The sequence below is a fragment of the Zalophus californianus genome, chromosome 6, assembly GCF_009762305.2.
Source record: "Zalophus californianus isolate mZalCal1 chromosome 6, mZalCal1.pri.v2, whole genome shotgun sequence".
Classification (NCBI taxonomy): Eukaryota; Metazoa; Chordata; class Mammalia; order Carnivora; family Otariidae; genus Zalophus; species Zalophus californianus.
Genome location: NC_045600.1, coordinates 65142468 through 65159201, shown reverse-complemented (window position 1 = coordinate 65159201; position 16734 = coordinate 65142468). Strand labels below are relative to the sequence as shown.

The following is a 16734-nucleotide window of genomic DNA, read 5'->3' as shown; positions in this document are numbered from 1 at the left end:
GTTTTTGTTTTTATTTTAATTTTATTTATTTAATCTCTACATCCAATGTGGGGCACAAACCCATGACCTCAAAACCCAAGAGTCGCATGCTTTTTCAACCACGCCAGCCAGGTGCCCCACTAATAGTGTTCTTTGAACCTGAATTCTTTTGTTTTCTTTATCATTCATAAACTATTCCCAAGTATATCAGGTCTACCTAATAGATATTTTTTGTGTATCTTTTTTTGTTGCTAACCTCTGCCTAAAACCTTCTGCGATTTAACTGTAGACACTTGAAAAAACAAAACAAAACAAAACAAAAAAAACTAGACTTTTGAAGGAGCCTACTAGTCTTTTCTCCTGCATACCTTATTCTATATCAATACTGGCTTTGATTTCCCCGTTGAACCTCATTACTGAGTTAGACATGTAATGTAATTGCCATCATGTAATCCCTAAGCATATTGTTTTTTTTTAAAGATTTTATTTATTTGAGAGAGAGAATGAGATAGAGCATGATGGGGGGAGGGTCAGAGGGAGAAGCAGGCTCTCTGCTGAGCAGGGGAGCCCAATGCAGGACTCAATCCTGGGACTCCAGGATCATGACCTGAGCCGAAGGCAGTCACTTAACCAACTGACCCACCCAGGCGCCCCCTAAGCATATTATTAATTAGTTCCCTGATCACATTGTGCTCTCTCTTGCCATGGAGACTTGATATGTGCAATTCCCTATCCTTGTAATGCCTTTTGTCCTGTTTCCTGACAAACCTTTGTTTCCTCTTCCAAACTTAGCTTTGACCTCGTCATTCCTGTGACATTTTTGTCAGGCTCTTACGTAGACTTAGGTACTTATTCCTTTCTCTTCCATGTATGTACTTTAAAACACACACACACACACACACACACACACACACACACACACTACACTTTTACAAAGTATTATAATTGTATCTAACAGTTATTCCTTGAAGTAGGATCTAAGTTATTTTGTTTCTCTTTTTGGTACATAGCATAGTGTTTGCTACTTACACAGTAGGGGTTAAATAGTTGTTAAATGTGTGCTACTAGTTTTTGTTTGGTTTTTTTTAATTGGGGATTGGCTACTCTTTCTAGTAGGTTTATAGTTTTCTGTTCCTGAGTACCCTCTGCCTGCTGGTTCTGTATTTCTATTTGCTGAAGCAGTGAGAGTAGGTTCTATACTTCTCCCCTTTTAGGAAGAAAACTAGCTTAGAGATTGAGTTAAAAACAGAACCAAGGATGTTTTATAGTAACACTTATTTAAACATCCCTCCTAGTTGAAGTAATTCAATATTTTTACTGTTTTATTCACTAAGAGTGATGAACAACATGATATGTGGGGACAGAAATGACATTGGATAAAAAGGTTGAGAAAGACATGTAAAGCTAAGAACAGCCAATTCATTAACTTAATTTTTTTTTATCATTGGGAAAAAAGATCTCAAAATTTTAGCAGTAGAATAACTTCATTTATCAAAGCTTGAGAACTAGCATAGAAAATGTTTTCATAATATATTAAGTGAAAAGTAGGACATGTTCTGTTAGCTATTATAATTTATGACCTGATACCCTGTTAAATTGTTAACAATAGATTTTCTGTTTTCCACTGTAGGTTCAAGCAATAAATGCAGGAGTGTTTTTCTTTAGATGCACAATATGCAATAATAGTGATATATTTCAGAAAGAGATGCTGAGAATGGGAATTCATATTCCTGAAAAGTGAGTACCATTTAGCCTTTTGACAAAAAGATAATTTAAATGTAGAATTTAATAACAATGGAAGTAATCACTTATGTCTGTCATAGAGAAGCAGTCATCTTAAATGGGGAAATATAAACCTGCCCCTACCACTGCCTCCTTCTCCTTCCCAGATTGCTAGTTGTTGAGAGCAGGGACTATGACTTTAATGTCTCATTAGTTGACTTATAGTCTCTTTAATAAATACCTCAAATGTGTACAATACTAATTGACTTACACACAAGTATAATAGACTTCAAAATGGCATGTATAAATTAAGAGAATCAAGATGTGGTTTAAAATGTATAACAAGGATTTTCTTTTTTTTTTTTTTAAGATTTTATTTATTAATTTGACACAGAGAGAGAGAGGGATCCCAAGTAGGCAGAGCAGCAGGCAGATGGAGAGGGAGAAGCAGGCTCCCTGCTGAGCAGAGAGCCTGATGCGGGGCTCGATCCCAGGACCCTGGGATCATGACCTGAGCCGAAGGCAGACACTTAACCGACTGAGCCACCCAGGCGCCCTAACAAGGATTTTCTTAATACTTAAAGATGAGGAATCCAGAAATAATGTTACTAAACTTGAAATTTAAAAATTAGAAGTGAAATACTAGGAAAAATGTAAGTTTTAGAAAATTTTTTTTTTAAAGATTTTATTTATTTATTTATTTATTTATTTGACAGAGACACAGAGAGGAAACACAAGCAGGGGGAGTGGGAGAGGGAGAAGCAGGCTTCCCGCTGAGCAGGGAGCCCGATGCAGGGCTCGATCCCAGGACCCTGGGATCAAGACCCAGCCTCCCCGAAAATATCCAATTTTTCATTTAAACATTTGAAAATTCACTGTGAGAATAACTGCAGGATAAAATGACACTAATAGATTTATATCTTGAAGAGAATGATTAATCCTAAGAAGAAAAAGTTTTATCCTTGTTCCTAAGTATGTGAAAAGTTTTTGTTTTTAGATTTCATTACTAATCCTTTTATGTAACATTTTAGTTCAAAGTGTATTTTATATCTTTCTTCATTTACAGAGATGCATCTTGGGAATTAGAGGAAAATGCTTATCAAGAACTTCTGCAGCACTATGAGCATTGTGATGTCCGAAGATGTCGTTGCAAAGAAGGGCGAGACTATAATGCACCTGATAGGTATATTGGGAAGTACAGTTGTGCTTATTGTACTTATTTAAACTGTCAGCTGAGGAAGTAGTTTTCTAGTTAATGAAATGTAGTTTTGCTCTTAGGATGTTTAAAGTTTTAACTTGAGAGGAGGTATATTTATTAAATACATGTTTACATCTGTTTACAGAGAAATTATTGCTATCAGCATAGTTGTAACTTTTTTCTGTGGTGTATTTTCATGAGCCTTCATTTTCTAGAGCTGCACTTGCCTATGTGGTAGCCACTGGCCACATGTGGCTATTGAGCACTTGAAATGTGGCTATTCCAAATTGAGAGGTGTTATAAGTGTGATATACACAGTGAAGACTCACTGTCTTCATTTGCTACGGCTGCTATAACAACAGATACTTGTTTTCTAACAATCTTAGAGACTAGAAGTTCAAGATAGAGGTATCGGCAGGTTTTATTTCTTCTGAAGCCTCTCTCCTTGACTTGTACATGATTCCCTGCTAGCTGTGTCCTCCCATAATTGTCCCTCTGTCGTGTCCTAATCTCCTTTTCCTATAAGGACACCAGTCATATTAAATTAGGGCCCACCCATATGACCTCATTTTCTTAGTTATCTCTTTAAAGGCCCTATCTCCAAATATTGTCACATAGTGAGGTGTACTGGGTTTTAGGACTTCAACTTAAGAATTTGGAGGGAACACAATTCAGCCCATAATAGTAAGACAAAAAGAACTAAGAGTATCTTGTTAATAACTTTTTATATTGATTACATGTCAAGTAAAATGAATGTTGAAATTCACTTCACCTGTTTCTTTTACCTTTTTAAATCGGGTCGCTAGAAAAATTTAAATTCATTAAATGACTTGCATTGTATTTCTATTGGATGGCACTGTTCTAGAGCTTAATTTAACTAAAGTAATCTAGCAGTGTTCTTTTGGATCACTATAAAAAGTGTTTGATATTTAAAATTATTCTTTTGTAATGTCAGTAGATGCTCTAATCTTAACCATTATTTTGTGCCTTCTATGTACATATACTGTGTTAGATACTAGAAATCAAGAGTATCTTCATTTTTTAAGATGTAGAATAAACAGTAACAAATCCAGTTTTGTTGAATTTATGGAGAATATTTCAATAAATTTTTAATCCCTGTTATACAATCTTACTTAACATGGCAAGCTGAAACTTAAAGTGCAAAGCAGAATATTGGGAGCCTTGTTTCTCATGGAAAGTGATTTGGCTGGGTAAGCTAGCTCTTATTTGCAAAGACTCAGCTGATGTTTTGCCAGCTTTGAAAAATTTCCCTAAGCATCTCTTACCACTCCTGATTTCCCATTCTAGGCTGGGTTTTTTTCTTTCATGTGCCTGTTACAATGCAAGTGACATTGTTGGAATTTGTTTTTGTCATTAGACTAAAAATTATTTAAGGGCAGAGATCTTATTGAAGATGTCAAGTATTGTATATTCTTGCTTACGTGACTGGTGACCCTGATTATTCATTTGTAAACTTCTAAAGGCTTGTGCTAAGGCACAGATGAGATAATGTATATGAATGTGCTTTGTAAATAATAAGGCACTTTAGATTTCTAAGAAACAGTACATTCACTCAATATTTTCTAAATTTATTTTGGGCTGTTTTATTTTAATTATTTTTTAAAGATTTTATTTAATTATTTGACACAGCATGTGAGCACAAGCAGGGGGAGCGGCAGGCAGAGTCTGGTGTGGGGCTCAATCCCAGACCCTGGGATCATGACTGAGCCTGAAGGTAGACACTTAACCGACTGAGCCACCACCCTGGTGCCCCTATTTTGGGCTGTTTCAGTTAACCTGTATATATTGCTTATATATTACTGGTCGCCTAGTCAGTAGCTACCAAACTCCCCTTCCTTTCTGGCAGCTACTTGAGGTTGCTATTCCTTGTCTTTTCTCCTAGGACACAGTACCTGCCATCTGAATGCTTTTTGTTTTTTTGTTTGTTTTGTAATCTCACTCCCTCGTTCTCGTGATAGGAAGGTGGTTTTGCTGTAAGGCAGGCACCATGGTGTAGTGGTTAGGAGCATGGGTCCGAAGCCATGTAAACTAGGTTGGAAGCCCCACTTTGGGACTTACTAGCAGCGTGAACTTAATTGGGCAATTTATTCACCCCTCTATGCCTTGGTTTCCTCCTTTTTAAAATGAAGGATAATAGCGATTTTTCCTGTTAAAATTATGATTAAACTTTTTGTATAGACTGAGAACTGGGCCTGGTGTATAGTAAGCACTCATGTTAGATGTCCTTTTTCTCTTCATCATTTGGCAGAACTATCTGGGAAAGTGAGGGAGACACACAGAGAGGACACACCTCCATACCCATATCCACACAGAGAGATTCACCTATACCTAATGGAGAGGAGGGTATCCAACTACCTCCTTTTTTCTTTTTCTTTTTCTCATTCTTTTTCTTTTTTTCTCTTTTTTCTTTTTGAGAGAGAGCATCACGTACATACACGTGGGGGGGGGCGGGATGCACGGGCAGAGGGAGAGGGAGAGAGAAAATCTTAAGCATGCTCCACACCCAGCACGGAGCCTAACACAGGGCCCCATCTCATGACCCTGAGATCATGACCTGAGCTTAAATCAAGAGTCATATGCTTAACCAACTGAGCCACACAGGCGCCCCCAACTGCCTCTCTCATCACCTACGCATCCACACACTCAGGGAGTATATCCATTTTATTCATGGAGGGTATAACATAACCAAACAAAAAGTAGGTGCCACACCACAACCCACACCCACACCTATACAGAAAATGTGAGTATGGACTGGCATACATCACACAATCCAGTGGAGAAACATGGAGATGGGGGTGGAAGGGAACAAATAGGGGAATATAAATATGGGCAAGATAAGTCTGGACCCTGTTGAGCTACATAATACTGGGTGTCTAAACAAGCGTTTATAGGAAGTAATTCCTCACAATGAATGTGAAAGATAATATTTTAGGTAAGATAATATATTTACTGTTGCTTCTTCCATGTTGGCCACATTTTTATAGCAATTTCCCTATGAGCTAGTAATTTCCAAATATAAAAAATGTTTTTCCTTCTTAATCCTGTTCTTTCTGGTGTTTATAGTCTTGTGTATGTGCATGTACATGTTGATATTTAGTTTAGGTATTTTAAGTTAGTGAATATTTAGAGGAAGAGGTTACAAACATAATAAGTGAAATAGAAAAAAAAAAGAGTAATGTAGTGTCAAAGCAGATAATCTATTTTCCCTCCTTTGGTAGAAGTGTTGGTTATATGTGAGATGGACAATGTGGCCTGTGGCAGTGCAGGTGGTTGGAATTAGACCAAGTTAATACTAAAATGTAAACATCTGCTCTGTTTATATCCTCAGCAAATGGGAAATAAAGCGCTGTCAGTGTTGTGGTTCTAGTGGAACACATTTAGCTTGTTCCTCATTACGATCATGGGAACAAAATTGGGAGTGTTTGGAATGTAGAGGTATTCTCTACAATTCAGGTAATATTTTGTAATTTTGAATAAAGACTTTTTTCAAATGTATATTAAGATTTCTTCCTGTATATCTGTAATGCTAACATTGGGTTTTAAATCTACAGAGGATTTCCAAAAAGCCAAAAAACATACATTACCCAACACTAACAGTGTGGGAATAACTGATTGTTTGTTGGAAGAATCATCACCTAAATTACCCAGACAGTCACCTGGAGCCCAGCATAAAGATCTACTGAGGTATGTATTTTGAATTGGAGAAAAATATAAAACACTCTCTCTCTCTCTGTTTTTTTTTAAAGTAAGCTCTGTGCTCAGTGTGGGGCTTGAACTCACTACTATAAGCTCAGGAGTCACATGCTCTCCCAACTGAGCCATCCAGGCATCCCTATAAAGCTCTATTTTGAGAAAATTAGACTAGGAAGTGTCTATATATATATATATATATATATATATATATTTAGAATATTAGCTGATCTTAGTATTCTGGAAGAGTGTTTTTCAAACTGCAGGACCAATATTTGATCATGAAGTCAATGCAACCAGCATTGAAAAAAGAAAACAAAACAGGACAGAATACAATGTAAAATATCAGATTGCATTGCAAATAGAATATATATGAAATTTATTTTGTTGTATACTGAGTCATGATGTAAAATATGTATTATAAATCATTTTCAAGGTAGTTTAAAAATTAAAATACCAAGTATACCATGTTACTTGGTTAAAAGGAAGGAGTCATATTTAATATAGTGATTTTTTTTTAAATTGTGTCATCATTTGCTTAATATATTCGCTGTCAATGTCAGAGGTCTAAATGTCACCTCCTTAGAAAGTTTAAGGCACACATACAAGTATTATTGTATTGTATTAATGCCTAAATATTTTCCTACCTGGGCTGGTTCACCCCGTCCTTAGGCAACTTGGTGGTTCCCAGCTTCCGGGAAGTCACCATATTGATGCCAAACTTAGTGCAGACACCCAGTTGGCATAGCACACGACAGCCTAGAACTCCTGTGCTCAAGCGATCCTCCTGCCTCAGCCTCCTGAGTACTTGGGACTACAGGTGTACACCACTGTACATAGTAAAATAAGTAACTTTGAAAATCATAACATTTAAATAAGACCAGAATTACAACTTAGTATCATGTCAAGTATTTATTCAGCTGAAGTTAGGATTTTTAAGTATATGTAGCTTTGCGAAGGAGTTTTTAGAAAAATAAGCAAAACTAACATTAGTAGCTAAGCATGATGAAGTACTTTTTTGTTAAAAATAGTATCAAGTTAGGGGCACCGGGGTGGCTCAGTCGGTCAAGCGTCTGGCTGACTCTTGGTTTTGACTCAGGCCATGATCTTGGGGTCCTGGGATCCAGCCCCACGTGGGTCTCTGTGCTCAGCAGGGAATCTGCTTGAGATTGTCTCAGTCTCCCTCTGTCTCTCCCCCACCATCTCCCCACCTCCCCAACTCCCCGCACGTGCACCCACGAGTACACTCTCTTTTTAAAAAAAGTACTATCAAGTTAAAACTTAGAAGGTAAAGAGAATTTCTGTGAAAATACTTGATAACTAGATTTATAGATGAAGTGGAATATGAAGTACTCTTCAAAAAGTGAAGAATTGCTGTTTTAAGATATCACTTATGTTAGCTGAAAACTTGTTACAGATGTTTTTATAATATTTTCAATATCAAAAAAGATGTTTACATTAATTTTAAAACTTTTAATATGTAGGTTTCCAAAGATGTTATACCAGGGAAGTTTGATTCCTTGTTCCATGCTTTAACATCATATTCTAAAAGAATAACATCAGCATTGCCATTCCAGGCAGGAACAAGGAATCAACCTGCTACAGTACAAAGGCATATTTCTGAAGGATTGTCTTACTTCTGAAAGACTTTGGTTTTCCTGCAACCTGCTTTAATGAATTAGGGGGTGTCTGAAGAAAGAAAAAACAAAGCCTGGTCCACATTGGGGCATTGTAATGTTTTACGATGAGAAAAATTTATACTTGATGTGGAAAGATGATCCAGGGACATTGCTCCAAACAAGATTCTTTTGAGTACATTAATTTCAATTACAGATGGAGAAATTGAGGCAGAGACAATTGATTTAGTCCATACAATTGCCTGGAGGTCTTAATAAGCCATAGGTTGCTAGGCCTCATGCTCAGAGGTTCTGATTCTGTTTACTTGCTGTATGGCTCAAGAATTTCCATTTCTGGGGCACCTGGCTGGCTCAGTCAGTGGAGTATGCAACTCTTGATCTCAGAATTGTAGGTTCGAGTCCCACGTGGGTGTAGAGATTACTTAAATATAAAGTCTTGAGGGAAAATTTTGCATTTCTAACAAGGGTCCAGATGCTGTTGCTGCTGCTAGTTTTGAACCACACTTTGAGAATTATTGCTATAGAATTGTGAATTGTGTTTATAATATTAACTGTACTGTTAAGTAACTTTATGATTAGAAATACATTGTGAAATCTCTTAAAACTATGGTTCTCTCATAGAGAAATTACATTTGTTCTGTTTTTAAAGGATCTAGTAAACTTGAAATGCGTTGAAGCAACTGTTTGCTATAGCCATTGGCCAGGAGGGTGAGATTCTGAGCTTCTCTGACTCTTACATCTAAATCCATTGAATTGATCAAATTTGAGATAATGATCTATCAACATTCTCATAGATCATTTTTTATATTAGATTTTAATTGGTAGGAAATTGGGGAGTCAAGAATTTAGAAACAAATCAAATAGCTTTTTGGTTCTGGTGGCAGCTGCTGTCTGTTTTTGGGTGGGAGTTGGGGAAGAATTTCCTTTTTAATTAATTTTTCTGTTTTTTATTGGCTAAATTAACTGCTGTGTCATGTAAAGTACTTTAGAGTACTTAACCTCTCTGTTTAAATTCATGTTTTATAGGCAAGGCAGTAAATTTAGAAGAGACGTTTCAACAATAATGATGGAATTGGGATTTCAAATTAAAAAAAAAACTAAAAGATTATGGATTAATAAAGCCAATATCTGGAATAGTGCCTTAGATGGATTCAGAAATCAAAACTTTAATCCTTCATACACAATTGAAGTAGCATATATCAATGAAAATGATAATTTTGGAAGAGAGCATCCTGGATCAAAGCAAGAATTCCTAAGTCTCTTAATGCAGCATCTTGAGAATTCACCAATATTTGAAGGGTCCTTGTCAAAGAATTTGTCTCTAAATTCTCAAGGTAATTTTATTTATTATCATATCTGCTGAATATACCATGTGAAAGAGATAGCTGGTTAGAATTAATATTCAGTCCCTGTGGCCGAAATGTATAGTTCACTTTGTTGTAAAATACTGATTGAATCACAGAAGAGTAGAGAAAGGGGAGTGATGTTCTTTAAATTTTGTAGTGAAAATTTTATTTAAGAATATGCTTAATTTGTTTTAGCAATATCTTCCTTGGAGTGAATTTATGATTAAGTGTAACTTCTTAAAAATGTACTTTATATTCATTCTAATTTCATTTGAATAGAGTGGCCAAATAGAATGGATGATTATTTGAGCCCTTCTTGTTCACATATTTGGAATTTGCAGATCGGATGTTTCTTCACAACCTAGGATTTTTATCACATAATTTTCTGGCCCACATCTAACAGATTTTTTTGATATATTTTTGCTTTCAAGAATTTTTCATGCACATTTATGTATATGATACTTTTCTGTTTTCTGATGATGAATTAAAACATGAATTTCAGAAGAGTGATTAATTCTAGCATTCTTTTTTAGGAGCTTTTATACCACTTTTGCTGTAGTAGGAAATTCAAAAGAGTGAGAAGACTTACTTCATTCCATTTGAATTTTCTCTTATATTTTCCCTAGAACTTCCTTACGGTTGCCTGAAGCATCATTAAAATAACTGAGAAGCTACCAAGGTTTATTTGTACACACTGTTTAACTCTAAACTCCCTAAAAAAAATCACTCCAAATAATCAGTAATGTTAACTCTAGACAGTTTTGGTACAGTGGATAAATGCATAAATTCACAAAATCTGAATTCAGTTTTGTACACATCTATTTTAGTTGCTTTATATCCTTAGATTAATTATGCAACCTCTGGAATTCATTTAACAGATACAGAAACTGTGACTGCTAATACGTAGCATATAAGGTCATTGTTGAGATTTTATTATTAGTTCATGTACTGATAATGTTACTTATTAATAATTTGCTCTGTATTAAGAGAAATAAAGGAAAATTTACATCTTTTTGATTTATCAAAGCTAAAACATTTATTTTTAAGTTTTTATTTTAATTCAAGTTAACATACAGTGTTATATTAGTTTCAGGTGTATAATATAGTAATTCAACACTTCCGTACATCACCTATGCTCATCACAACAAGTGCACTCCTTAATCACCATCACCTATTTCACCCATCCCCCCACCATTCTCCCCTCTGGTAACCATCAGTTCTCTATAATTAAGAGTCTGTGTCTTGATTTGTGTGTGTGTGTCTCTCTCTCTTGTTTTTTTCCCTTTGCTTATTTGTTTTGTTTCTTAAATTCCACATATGCATGAAATCATACAGTGTCTTTCTCTGACTTACTTCGCTTAGTAGCTAAAACATTTTAAATGACAATTTAAAAAATATTGAAAGCTATGATGACAAGGTAAGATAGCATATACTCTTGGGAGTAAATCTGTGCTATTTTGGAAAATAATTTAGCCCTATTTATCAACAACCTCCTTTGAACTACTAATAACATATGTAGGAATCTATACTAATCAAATCAAAGATACATAAAAAAGAATATGGAAATAGATATTGATTGTAATATTGATTCTCATATTTTTGAAATTATAACCTAGCCAAGGTAGCCAGTAATAAGATGGGTTTACATTGCAGCACATCTATAAATTAGTCTTAATCAGTCATTAAGTGTAGATTTGAATAATTGTGTATAATGTAAAAAAAGTTTACAATGTTACAGTAAGTAAAAAAAAGCAAAAGTCTAACTCTTTGTATACTAATATACATACTAGAAATACACATCAAAGTGTGCACACTGGTTATTGTGATTGAATTACATGTGATTTTTATTAAAGATTTTCTGTATTTACATCTTTTCTATTATAGGTTATTTTGTATTCAGAAAAATATATTTAGGTGAGATCTGTATTTTATACATGATTCTAGTTTCTGTAAATTATTTTACATTTGTCTAAGTCTTAGTTTTTTGGGGATTTTTAATTTACTGTATATGTATTCATTATATATGGTTATCTTATAATAAAAGAATTATATTTGATGTATTTTTATCTGTATCTACAGCTCTGAAGGAGAATCTTTACTATGAAGCTGGCAAAATCCTTGCCATTTCTTTGGTTCATGGTGGTCCTTCACCTGGTTTCTTTTCTAAAACCTTGTTTAACTGCCTTGTTTATGGACCAGAAAATACCCAACCAATTTTAGATGATGTTTCAGACTTTGACGTGGCACAAATTATAATCAGGGTAAGAAATGTACTTGTTTATTAAAATACAGACTACATCCTAGTTATATTTTAATGTAAATGCTGGATCTACAATAGAATAATACTCTTTGTGCAGTAGTCAAGAGGCATTAATATTTTTGTTTACCAGCAGAGTTCACAAACAAGATAGATATTAAGGTCAGACAACTAGAGATCAAAGGACCAAGTGTAATGTTGATATAACTAATTAGATAATGTGACTTTGGTCTGTGGTCAAAGTGGTTTGTTAACACTTCCCAGAATTAGATGGATTTATCTACCCTGCCAGAGACAATATAAGGCAGGTTCTTATTGTCTGCTAGATTTCAGATGAAAGTGCACTTTCTATAGGCAGGTGGATCTGCAAAGAGGAAGGACTTGGCTTACCAGTCAAAAAACTTAGTCTAACCCCTACAGGGAGACAAGTGTGATAGGTGGAGAGAAGGACCAGGCTGAATTTCTTCTTTATGGAAGCAAATGGGGAGACTCAATGTTTCCACCTAAAAGTAGTTACCATAGCCCTGTACTACATATTACCTGTACAGACTCAATTTAGTTATCATAATGCCCTACAAGTATCATTGCCTACATGTTACTGATTCGGAAATTAATTGAGACCATGAAAGTCATCCAACTTTTTTTCCTTTAACCTTCTTCCTGCTTAACTTTCTTAACCTTCTTCCTGCTATCCATTGTCTCCATTAATAGGCAGGATAGTTTAATGGCTAAAAGCAAATGCTCAGAAGTCAGATTTTAGTTTGAAATAATTGCTATAAGCTGTGTGACTTTGGGCATGTTAGTTAATCTTGGTAAGCCTCAGTTTCAAAATCACAAAGTAAACAACATGGAAGTGTGTCCTTTTATTTGGCTCAAGATGTGTCATCCTAAAATGGTAGTTTAAATTGATCCTTTAACTCAACTGATTTTCCTTTTCTCCTCTTTACCAAAACATGTACTTTAGTAGAACTTCATTGTCTCAGCTTCCTCTTTCCTACTCATTTCTTAACTTCTTATAGTCAGGCTTCTGTTCCCACAGAACGTTCTCCCAAGTTAGCTAGTTTGTAGCTGATTCCAGGGATCTAAATCACCACATGCAAAGGCCTTTCTTTCCTACTTCCTCATATCCTCCTTTTATAATCACCACTGTCTTTGAGTTTATCTCTTCTGTTTTCTTTAATACTGCATTTCTTCCTACCCCTGAAACTTGGGTATTATTCCATGTTATCCTAACAGTCCTCCCTCTGTACTATTTGGAAAGCTTCTTCTTGCCCATAACCTTTCTGAGTGATTCCCAGACCTCTGTTTTTGAGCCACCAGTCCTTTATATCCAGATAGGGTCTGAGTCTTTCTAACACACTGAGCCCAACATGTTTAATAAGACAGAACTGTTTTTTCCCCAGAATTTTTTTTTTTTTGCCTGATTTTTCTTTTCAAAAGATTTCTTATTTCCATGCCTTTCTGGAGAAAGGGCCATTTTCATTCTTCCATATTCCATTTATCAGTATGTGTCAAGTCATCTTATCTCTAAAAGTGAAGTTTATCTTCAGCATTTCCCTCTTCTTTTTTTTTTTTAAGATTTTATTTATTTATTTGACAGAGAGACACAGCAAGAGAGGGAACACAAGCAGGGGGAGTGGGAGAGGGAGAAGCAGGCTTCCCGCTCAGCAGGGAGCCTGATGCGGGGCTCGATCCCAGGACCCTGGGATCATGACCTGAGCCAAAGGCAGACGCTTAACGACTGAGCCACCCAGGTGCCCCTTCCCTTTTATTTCTAATGTATTTACTATACCAAACTGAAATTATTTCTAGGTTCAAACAATTAGGATATTATTCTAATATTCAGGACGATTCTTTTAAAAGTAGTTTTGATAACATTGCTTTCTTCCTCAGGAATCTTCAATGGCTTCTCCTTGCCTAGTGAACAAAGTTCAAGCTATTCATTAGGGTATTTAAGACTTCCAACTCCTCTCATTGCTTTATTTCTGTTTTATGTGCTCCTATCCAATGTTTGTTCATTTAGTCAACAAATAACTATGTACCTCATATTGTTTCATCATTGAAGATACAGTAGTGAAGTAAAGTCCCTGCCTCCTTGAAATTTACATTTTAGAGGAAACACAGAAGATAAGTATATAATACACTGTCATGTAATAAAATGTAAAAATAAGAATAAGAGAAAGATAATGTTTGAGGTATAATAAGTTGGAGCTTAGGCTAAGCTTCTGTAACAGAGACCCCAACAGATATTTTATTTTTCTAAAATTTGTTATCTAGATTTTAGTGTAAGGATTGGCAAATTATGGCTGTAGGCCAAGTCTGGCCTGCTGCCTCTGTTGTTGTAAATAAAGTTTTATTGGAACACAGCCATACCCATTTCCCATTTGTTATGTGTCTATGACTGCTTTCACACTATAGTGGAAGAGTTGAGTAGTTGTGACAGACATCCTGTAGCCCACAAATCATAACGTGCTGTCTGGCCTTTCAGATGGCTTGTATTTTAGCAGTATGGTTATGATATACCAAGACATCTAGGGAATTTGATTCCTTCCTCTCATTGTGTAATCACTTAGGATATCGTCTTCATCTACATGAAGCTTGCTCTTAAGGGAGGAAATGGAAGTAGAGTTCAGGGAAATTTGACACATTTTCACTCACATTCCTTTGGATAGCTCTAAATCACATATAGCCACATTTAGCTGCAAGGAAAGTTTGGCTGTCAACTAAAACTCAGGGTGGTGGGTTTGGGAGCAAAGGTAATATTTACCTAACTATTAGTCTCTGACAGTGTGTGAAGGTAGTATTTTGAACAGGGTAGTTGAAAAACTTCTGGAATTTCAGCAGAGATCTGAAGTGAATGAGGGAAATCATATAAATCACTGGAAAAAATTTATTAGAAGGAAGAGATAAAAAGGAAATTTTGTATTCAAATGAACCATTGACTGCTTCCTATTTTTAATCTTTCTTTCCCTGTGTAACTTTGTTAAAGAGCTAACCTGTATGGAAGTGTCTGGCACATAAATGGTCAGGTGTTCCTTTGTTTATACTATTTCCTGAACTCTTTTGATTCTATCCCTGTTTTAAGTCCTTCATTAAGTCTTTAAGGCCAGATACCTGATATTCTTTCTCTTTCATGAAATCTCAGGTTATTTCACTTGCCTCTCTAGTGCTATGTAACTGTTGTGTGTCAGTTATTATCTCTTATGTAAATAATTTCCTATATTAAAGTGGCAGTTTACTGTAGGTTTCTTGAAGGCAGAAATTGATACTATTTATTAAACTGGATTGTCCTTTATTCTAGAAAAATAATTCTTCATATACTTTTACTCCACGGTGGTGTTCTCCAGAATTGACTATAAAGTAATAAGTGTCATTTGAAATGCAAATATCATTCACAAGTTAAGTGAGTAAACTGGGTATATTTTCTTCTTTGTTATAGGTAAATACTGCAACAAATGTGGCTGACTTAAACTCAGTAGTAAATGAATGCTATAACTACCTAGAGCTTATTGGATGTCTAAGACTTATAACTTCATTAAGTGATAAATATATGTTGGCAAAAGACATACTAGTTTACCATGTAATTAAGAGAGTCCAAGCACCCTTTGAAAGGTAAGTTGTTTATATGTGATTCTCTCAAATTACATGTTTAAAATGATTGTCTTATAACATGAGATGTATTTCATAAAAATTTAAATGCTATTTTAAAATAATGCTTTAAAACTAATGTCTTAAGGATGATTACCATTCTAACTATTTTATACAGAACTGCGTAAATGTATGATGCTTGGGTAGGAAAAGTAATCATTATCTCAACTTACAATTTTTCTAAATCAAAAAAATTTTTAAATTCTTAGCATGTAAGCCAACTATTCCATTTCTACTCATTCATTTAATAACTATTTATTGAGTACCTGTTGTCTGCGAGGTAATAGATCCTAAACATTCTTTGATTAACAAGGTAGATTCGAGTCTTGCTCTTCATTAGCTTAGAGCACTGGTTCTTCAGACATTTTGTTCTCATAATCCTTAAAGAAATTTGAAAACTTATGGTTGTTCTCACATTTTTCTGCTTGTTTTAATACTGTAAAATATATATGAAAGTAGGCAGAATGGTACACCATGCAGTTACCACACAGATCTAATAATTATCAGTCAACCTGTGGCCAGTCTTGTTCATCTAGCCTACCTTTATTATTGACTCCAGGATTCTTTTCTATCCTTTTTTTTTTTTAATTTTTTAAAAAATATTTTAGAGAGCAAGCACTCATGGGGGGAGGGGCAGAGGGATAGAATGCTCAAGCACACTCCGCGTTGAGTGTGGAGCCCTACGTGGGGCTTGATCCCACAACCAATGAGATCATGACCTGAGCCAAAACCAAGAGTTGAATGCTTAACCGACTGAGCCACACAGGCGCCCTGACTCCAGGATTATTTTCAAGCAGATTCCAGACATAATACCATCTCAGAAGTGATCATGTTTTAAAAACTTTCAGTATCATTAACCCTTAGATTTAAATATATTTGATGTGTTCACAACCATTCACTTCTTAACCTTACTGGAGTTCTCATTGTCTCCATGTTTGGCCATTGTAAATGTTCTTACGTTGTTTCTTTTGAGTTCTTTTTGATGTTGACCTTAATGATCTTTTATAGCTTTCTTGGCATATGGTATATAGCAAGGTATTTCAGGCTCATTTTGTGCATTTTGGACTGAGGAATCTTTGTGTCTTTGAATGGGGAATGATATTTCCAAACTACAATCTGGATGGTAGGGATGCTTATTTTTGCCAGATTGGTCATTGTTTCTAGGCCTTTTCAGTGGACCCAAAGTAGGACAAAAAGGGTTGTTTTGGTTTGGTTTTGGTTTCAGTTTTTTAGGGT

General features: G+C 35.3%; 1 protein-coding gene across 5 annotated transcripts in view; it reads left to right on the top strand.

Moving 5' to 3' along the window:
• The window catches only part of G2E3 (G2/M-phase specific E3 ubiquitin protein ligase), a 57607-nt gene that overhangs the window by 32782 nt on the left and 8091 nt on the right, over positions 1 to 16734 (top strand). For all 5 annotated transcript variants that reach the window (XM_027570805.1, XM_027570802.1, XM_027570804.1 and 2 more), the window contains 7 exons: positions 1610 to 1716; positions 2768 to 2884; positions 6249 to 6373; positions 6472 to 6604; positions 9274 to 9581; positions 11673 to 11854; positions 15290 to 15462. In XM_027570805.1, coding sequence (XP_027426606.1) covers positions 1610 to 1716; positions 2768 to 2884; positions 6249 to 6373; positions 6472 to 6604; positions 9274 to 9581; positions 11673 to 11854; positions 15290 to 15462 — 1145 coding nt within the window. The remainder of the gene's footprint in view (positions 1 to 1609; positions 1717 to 2767; positions 2885 to 6248; positions 6374 to 6471; positions 6605 to 9273; positions 9582 to 11672; positions 11855 to 15289; positions 15463 to 16734) is intronic.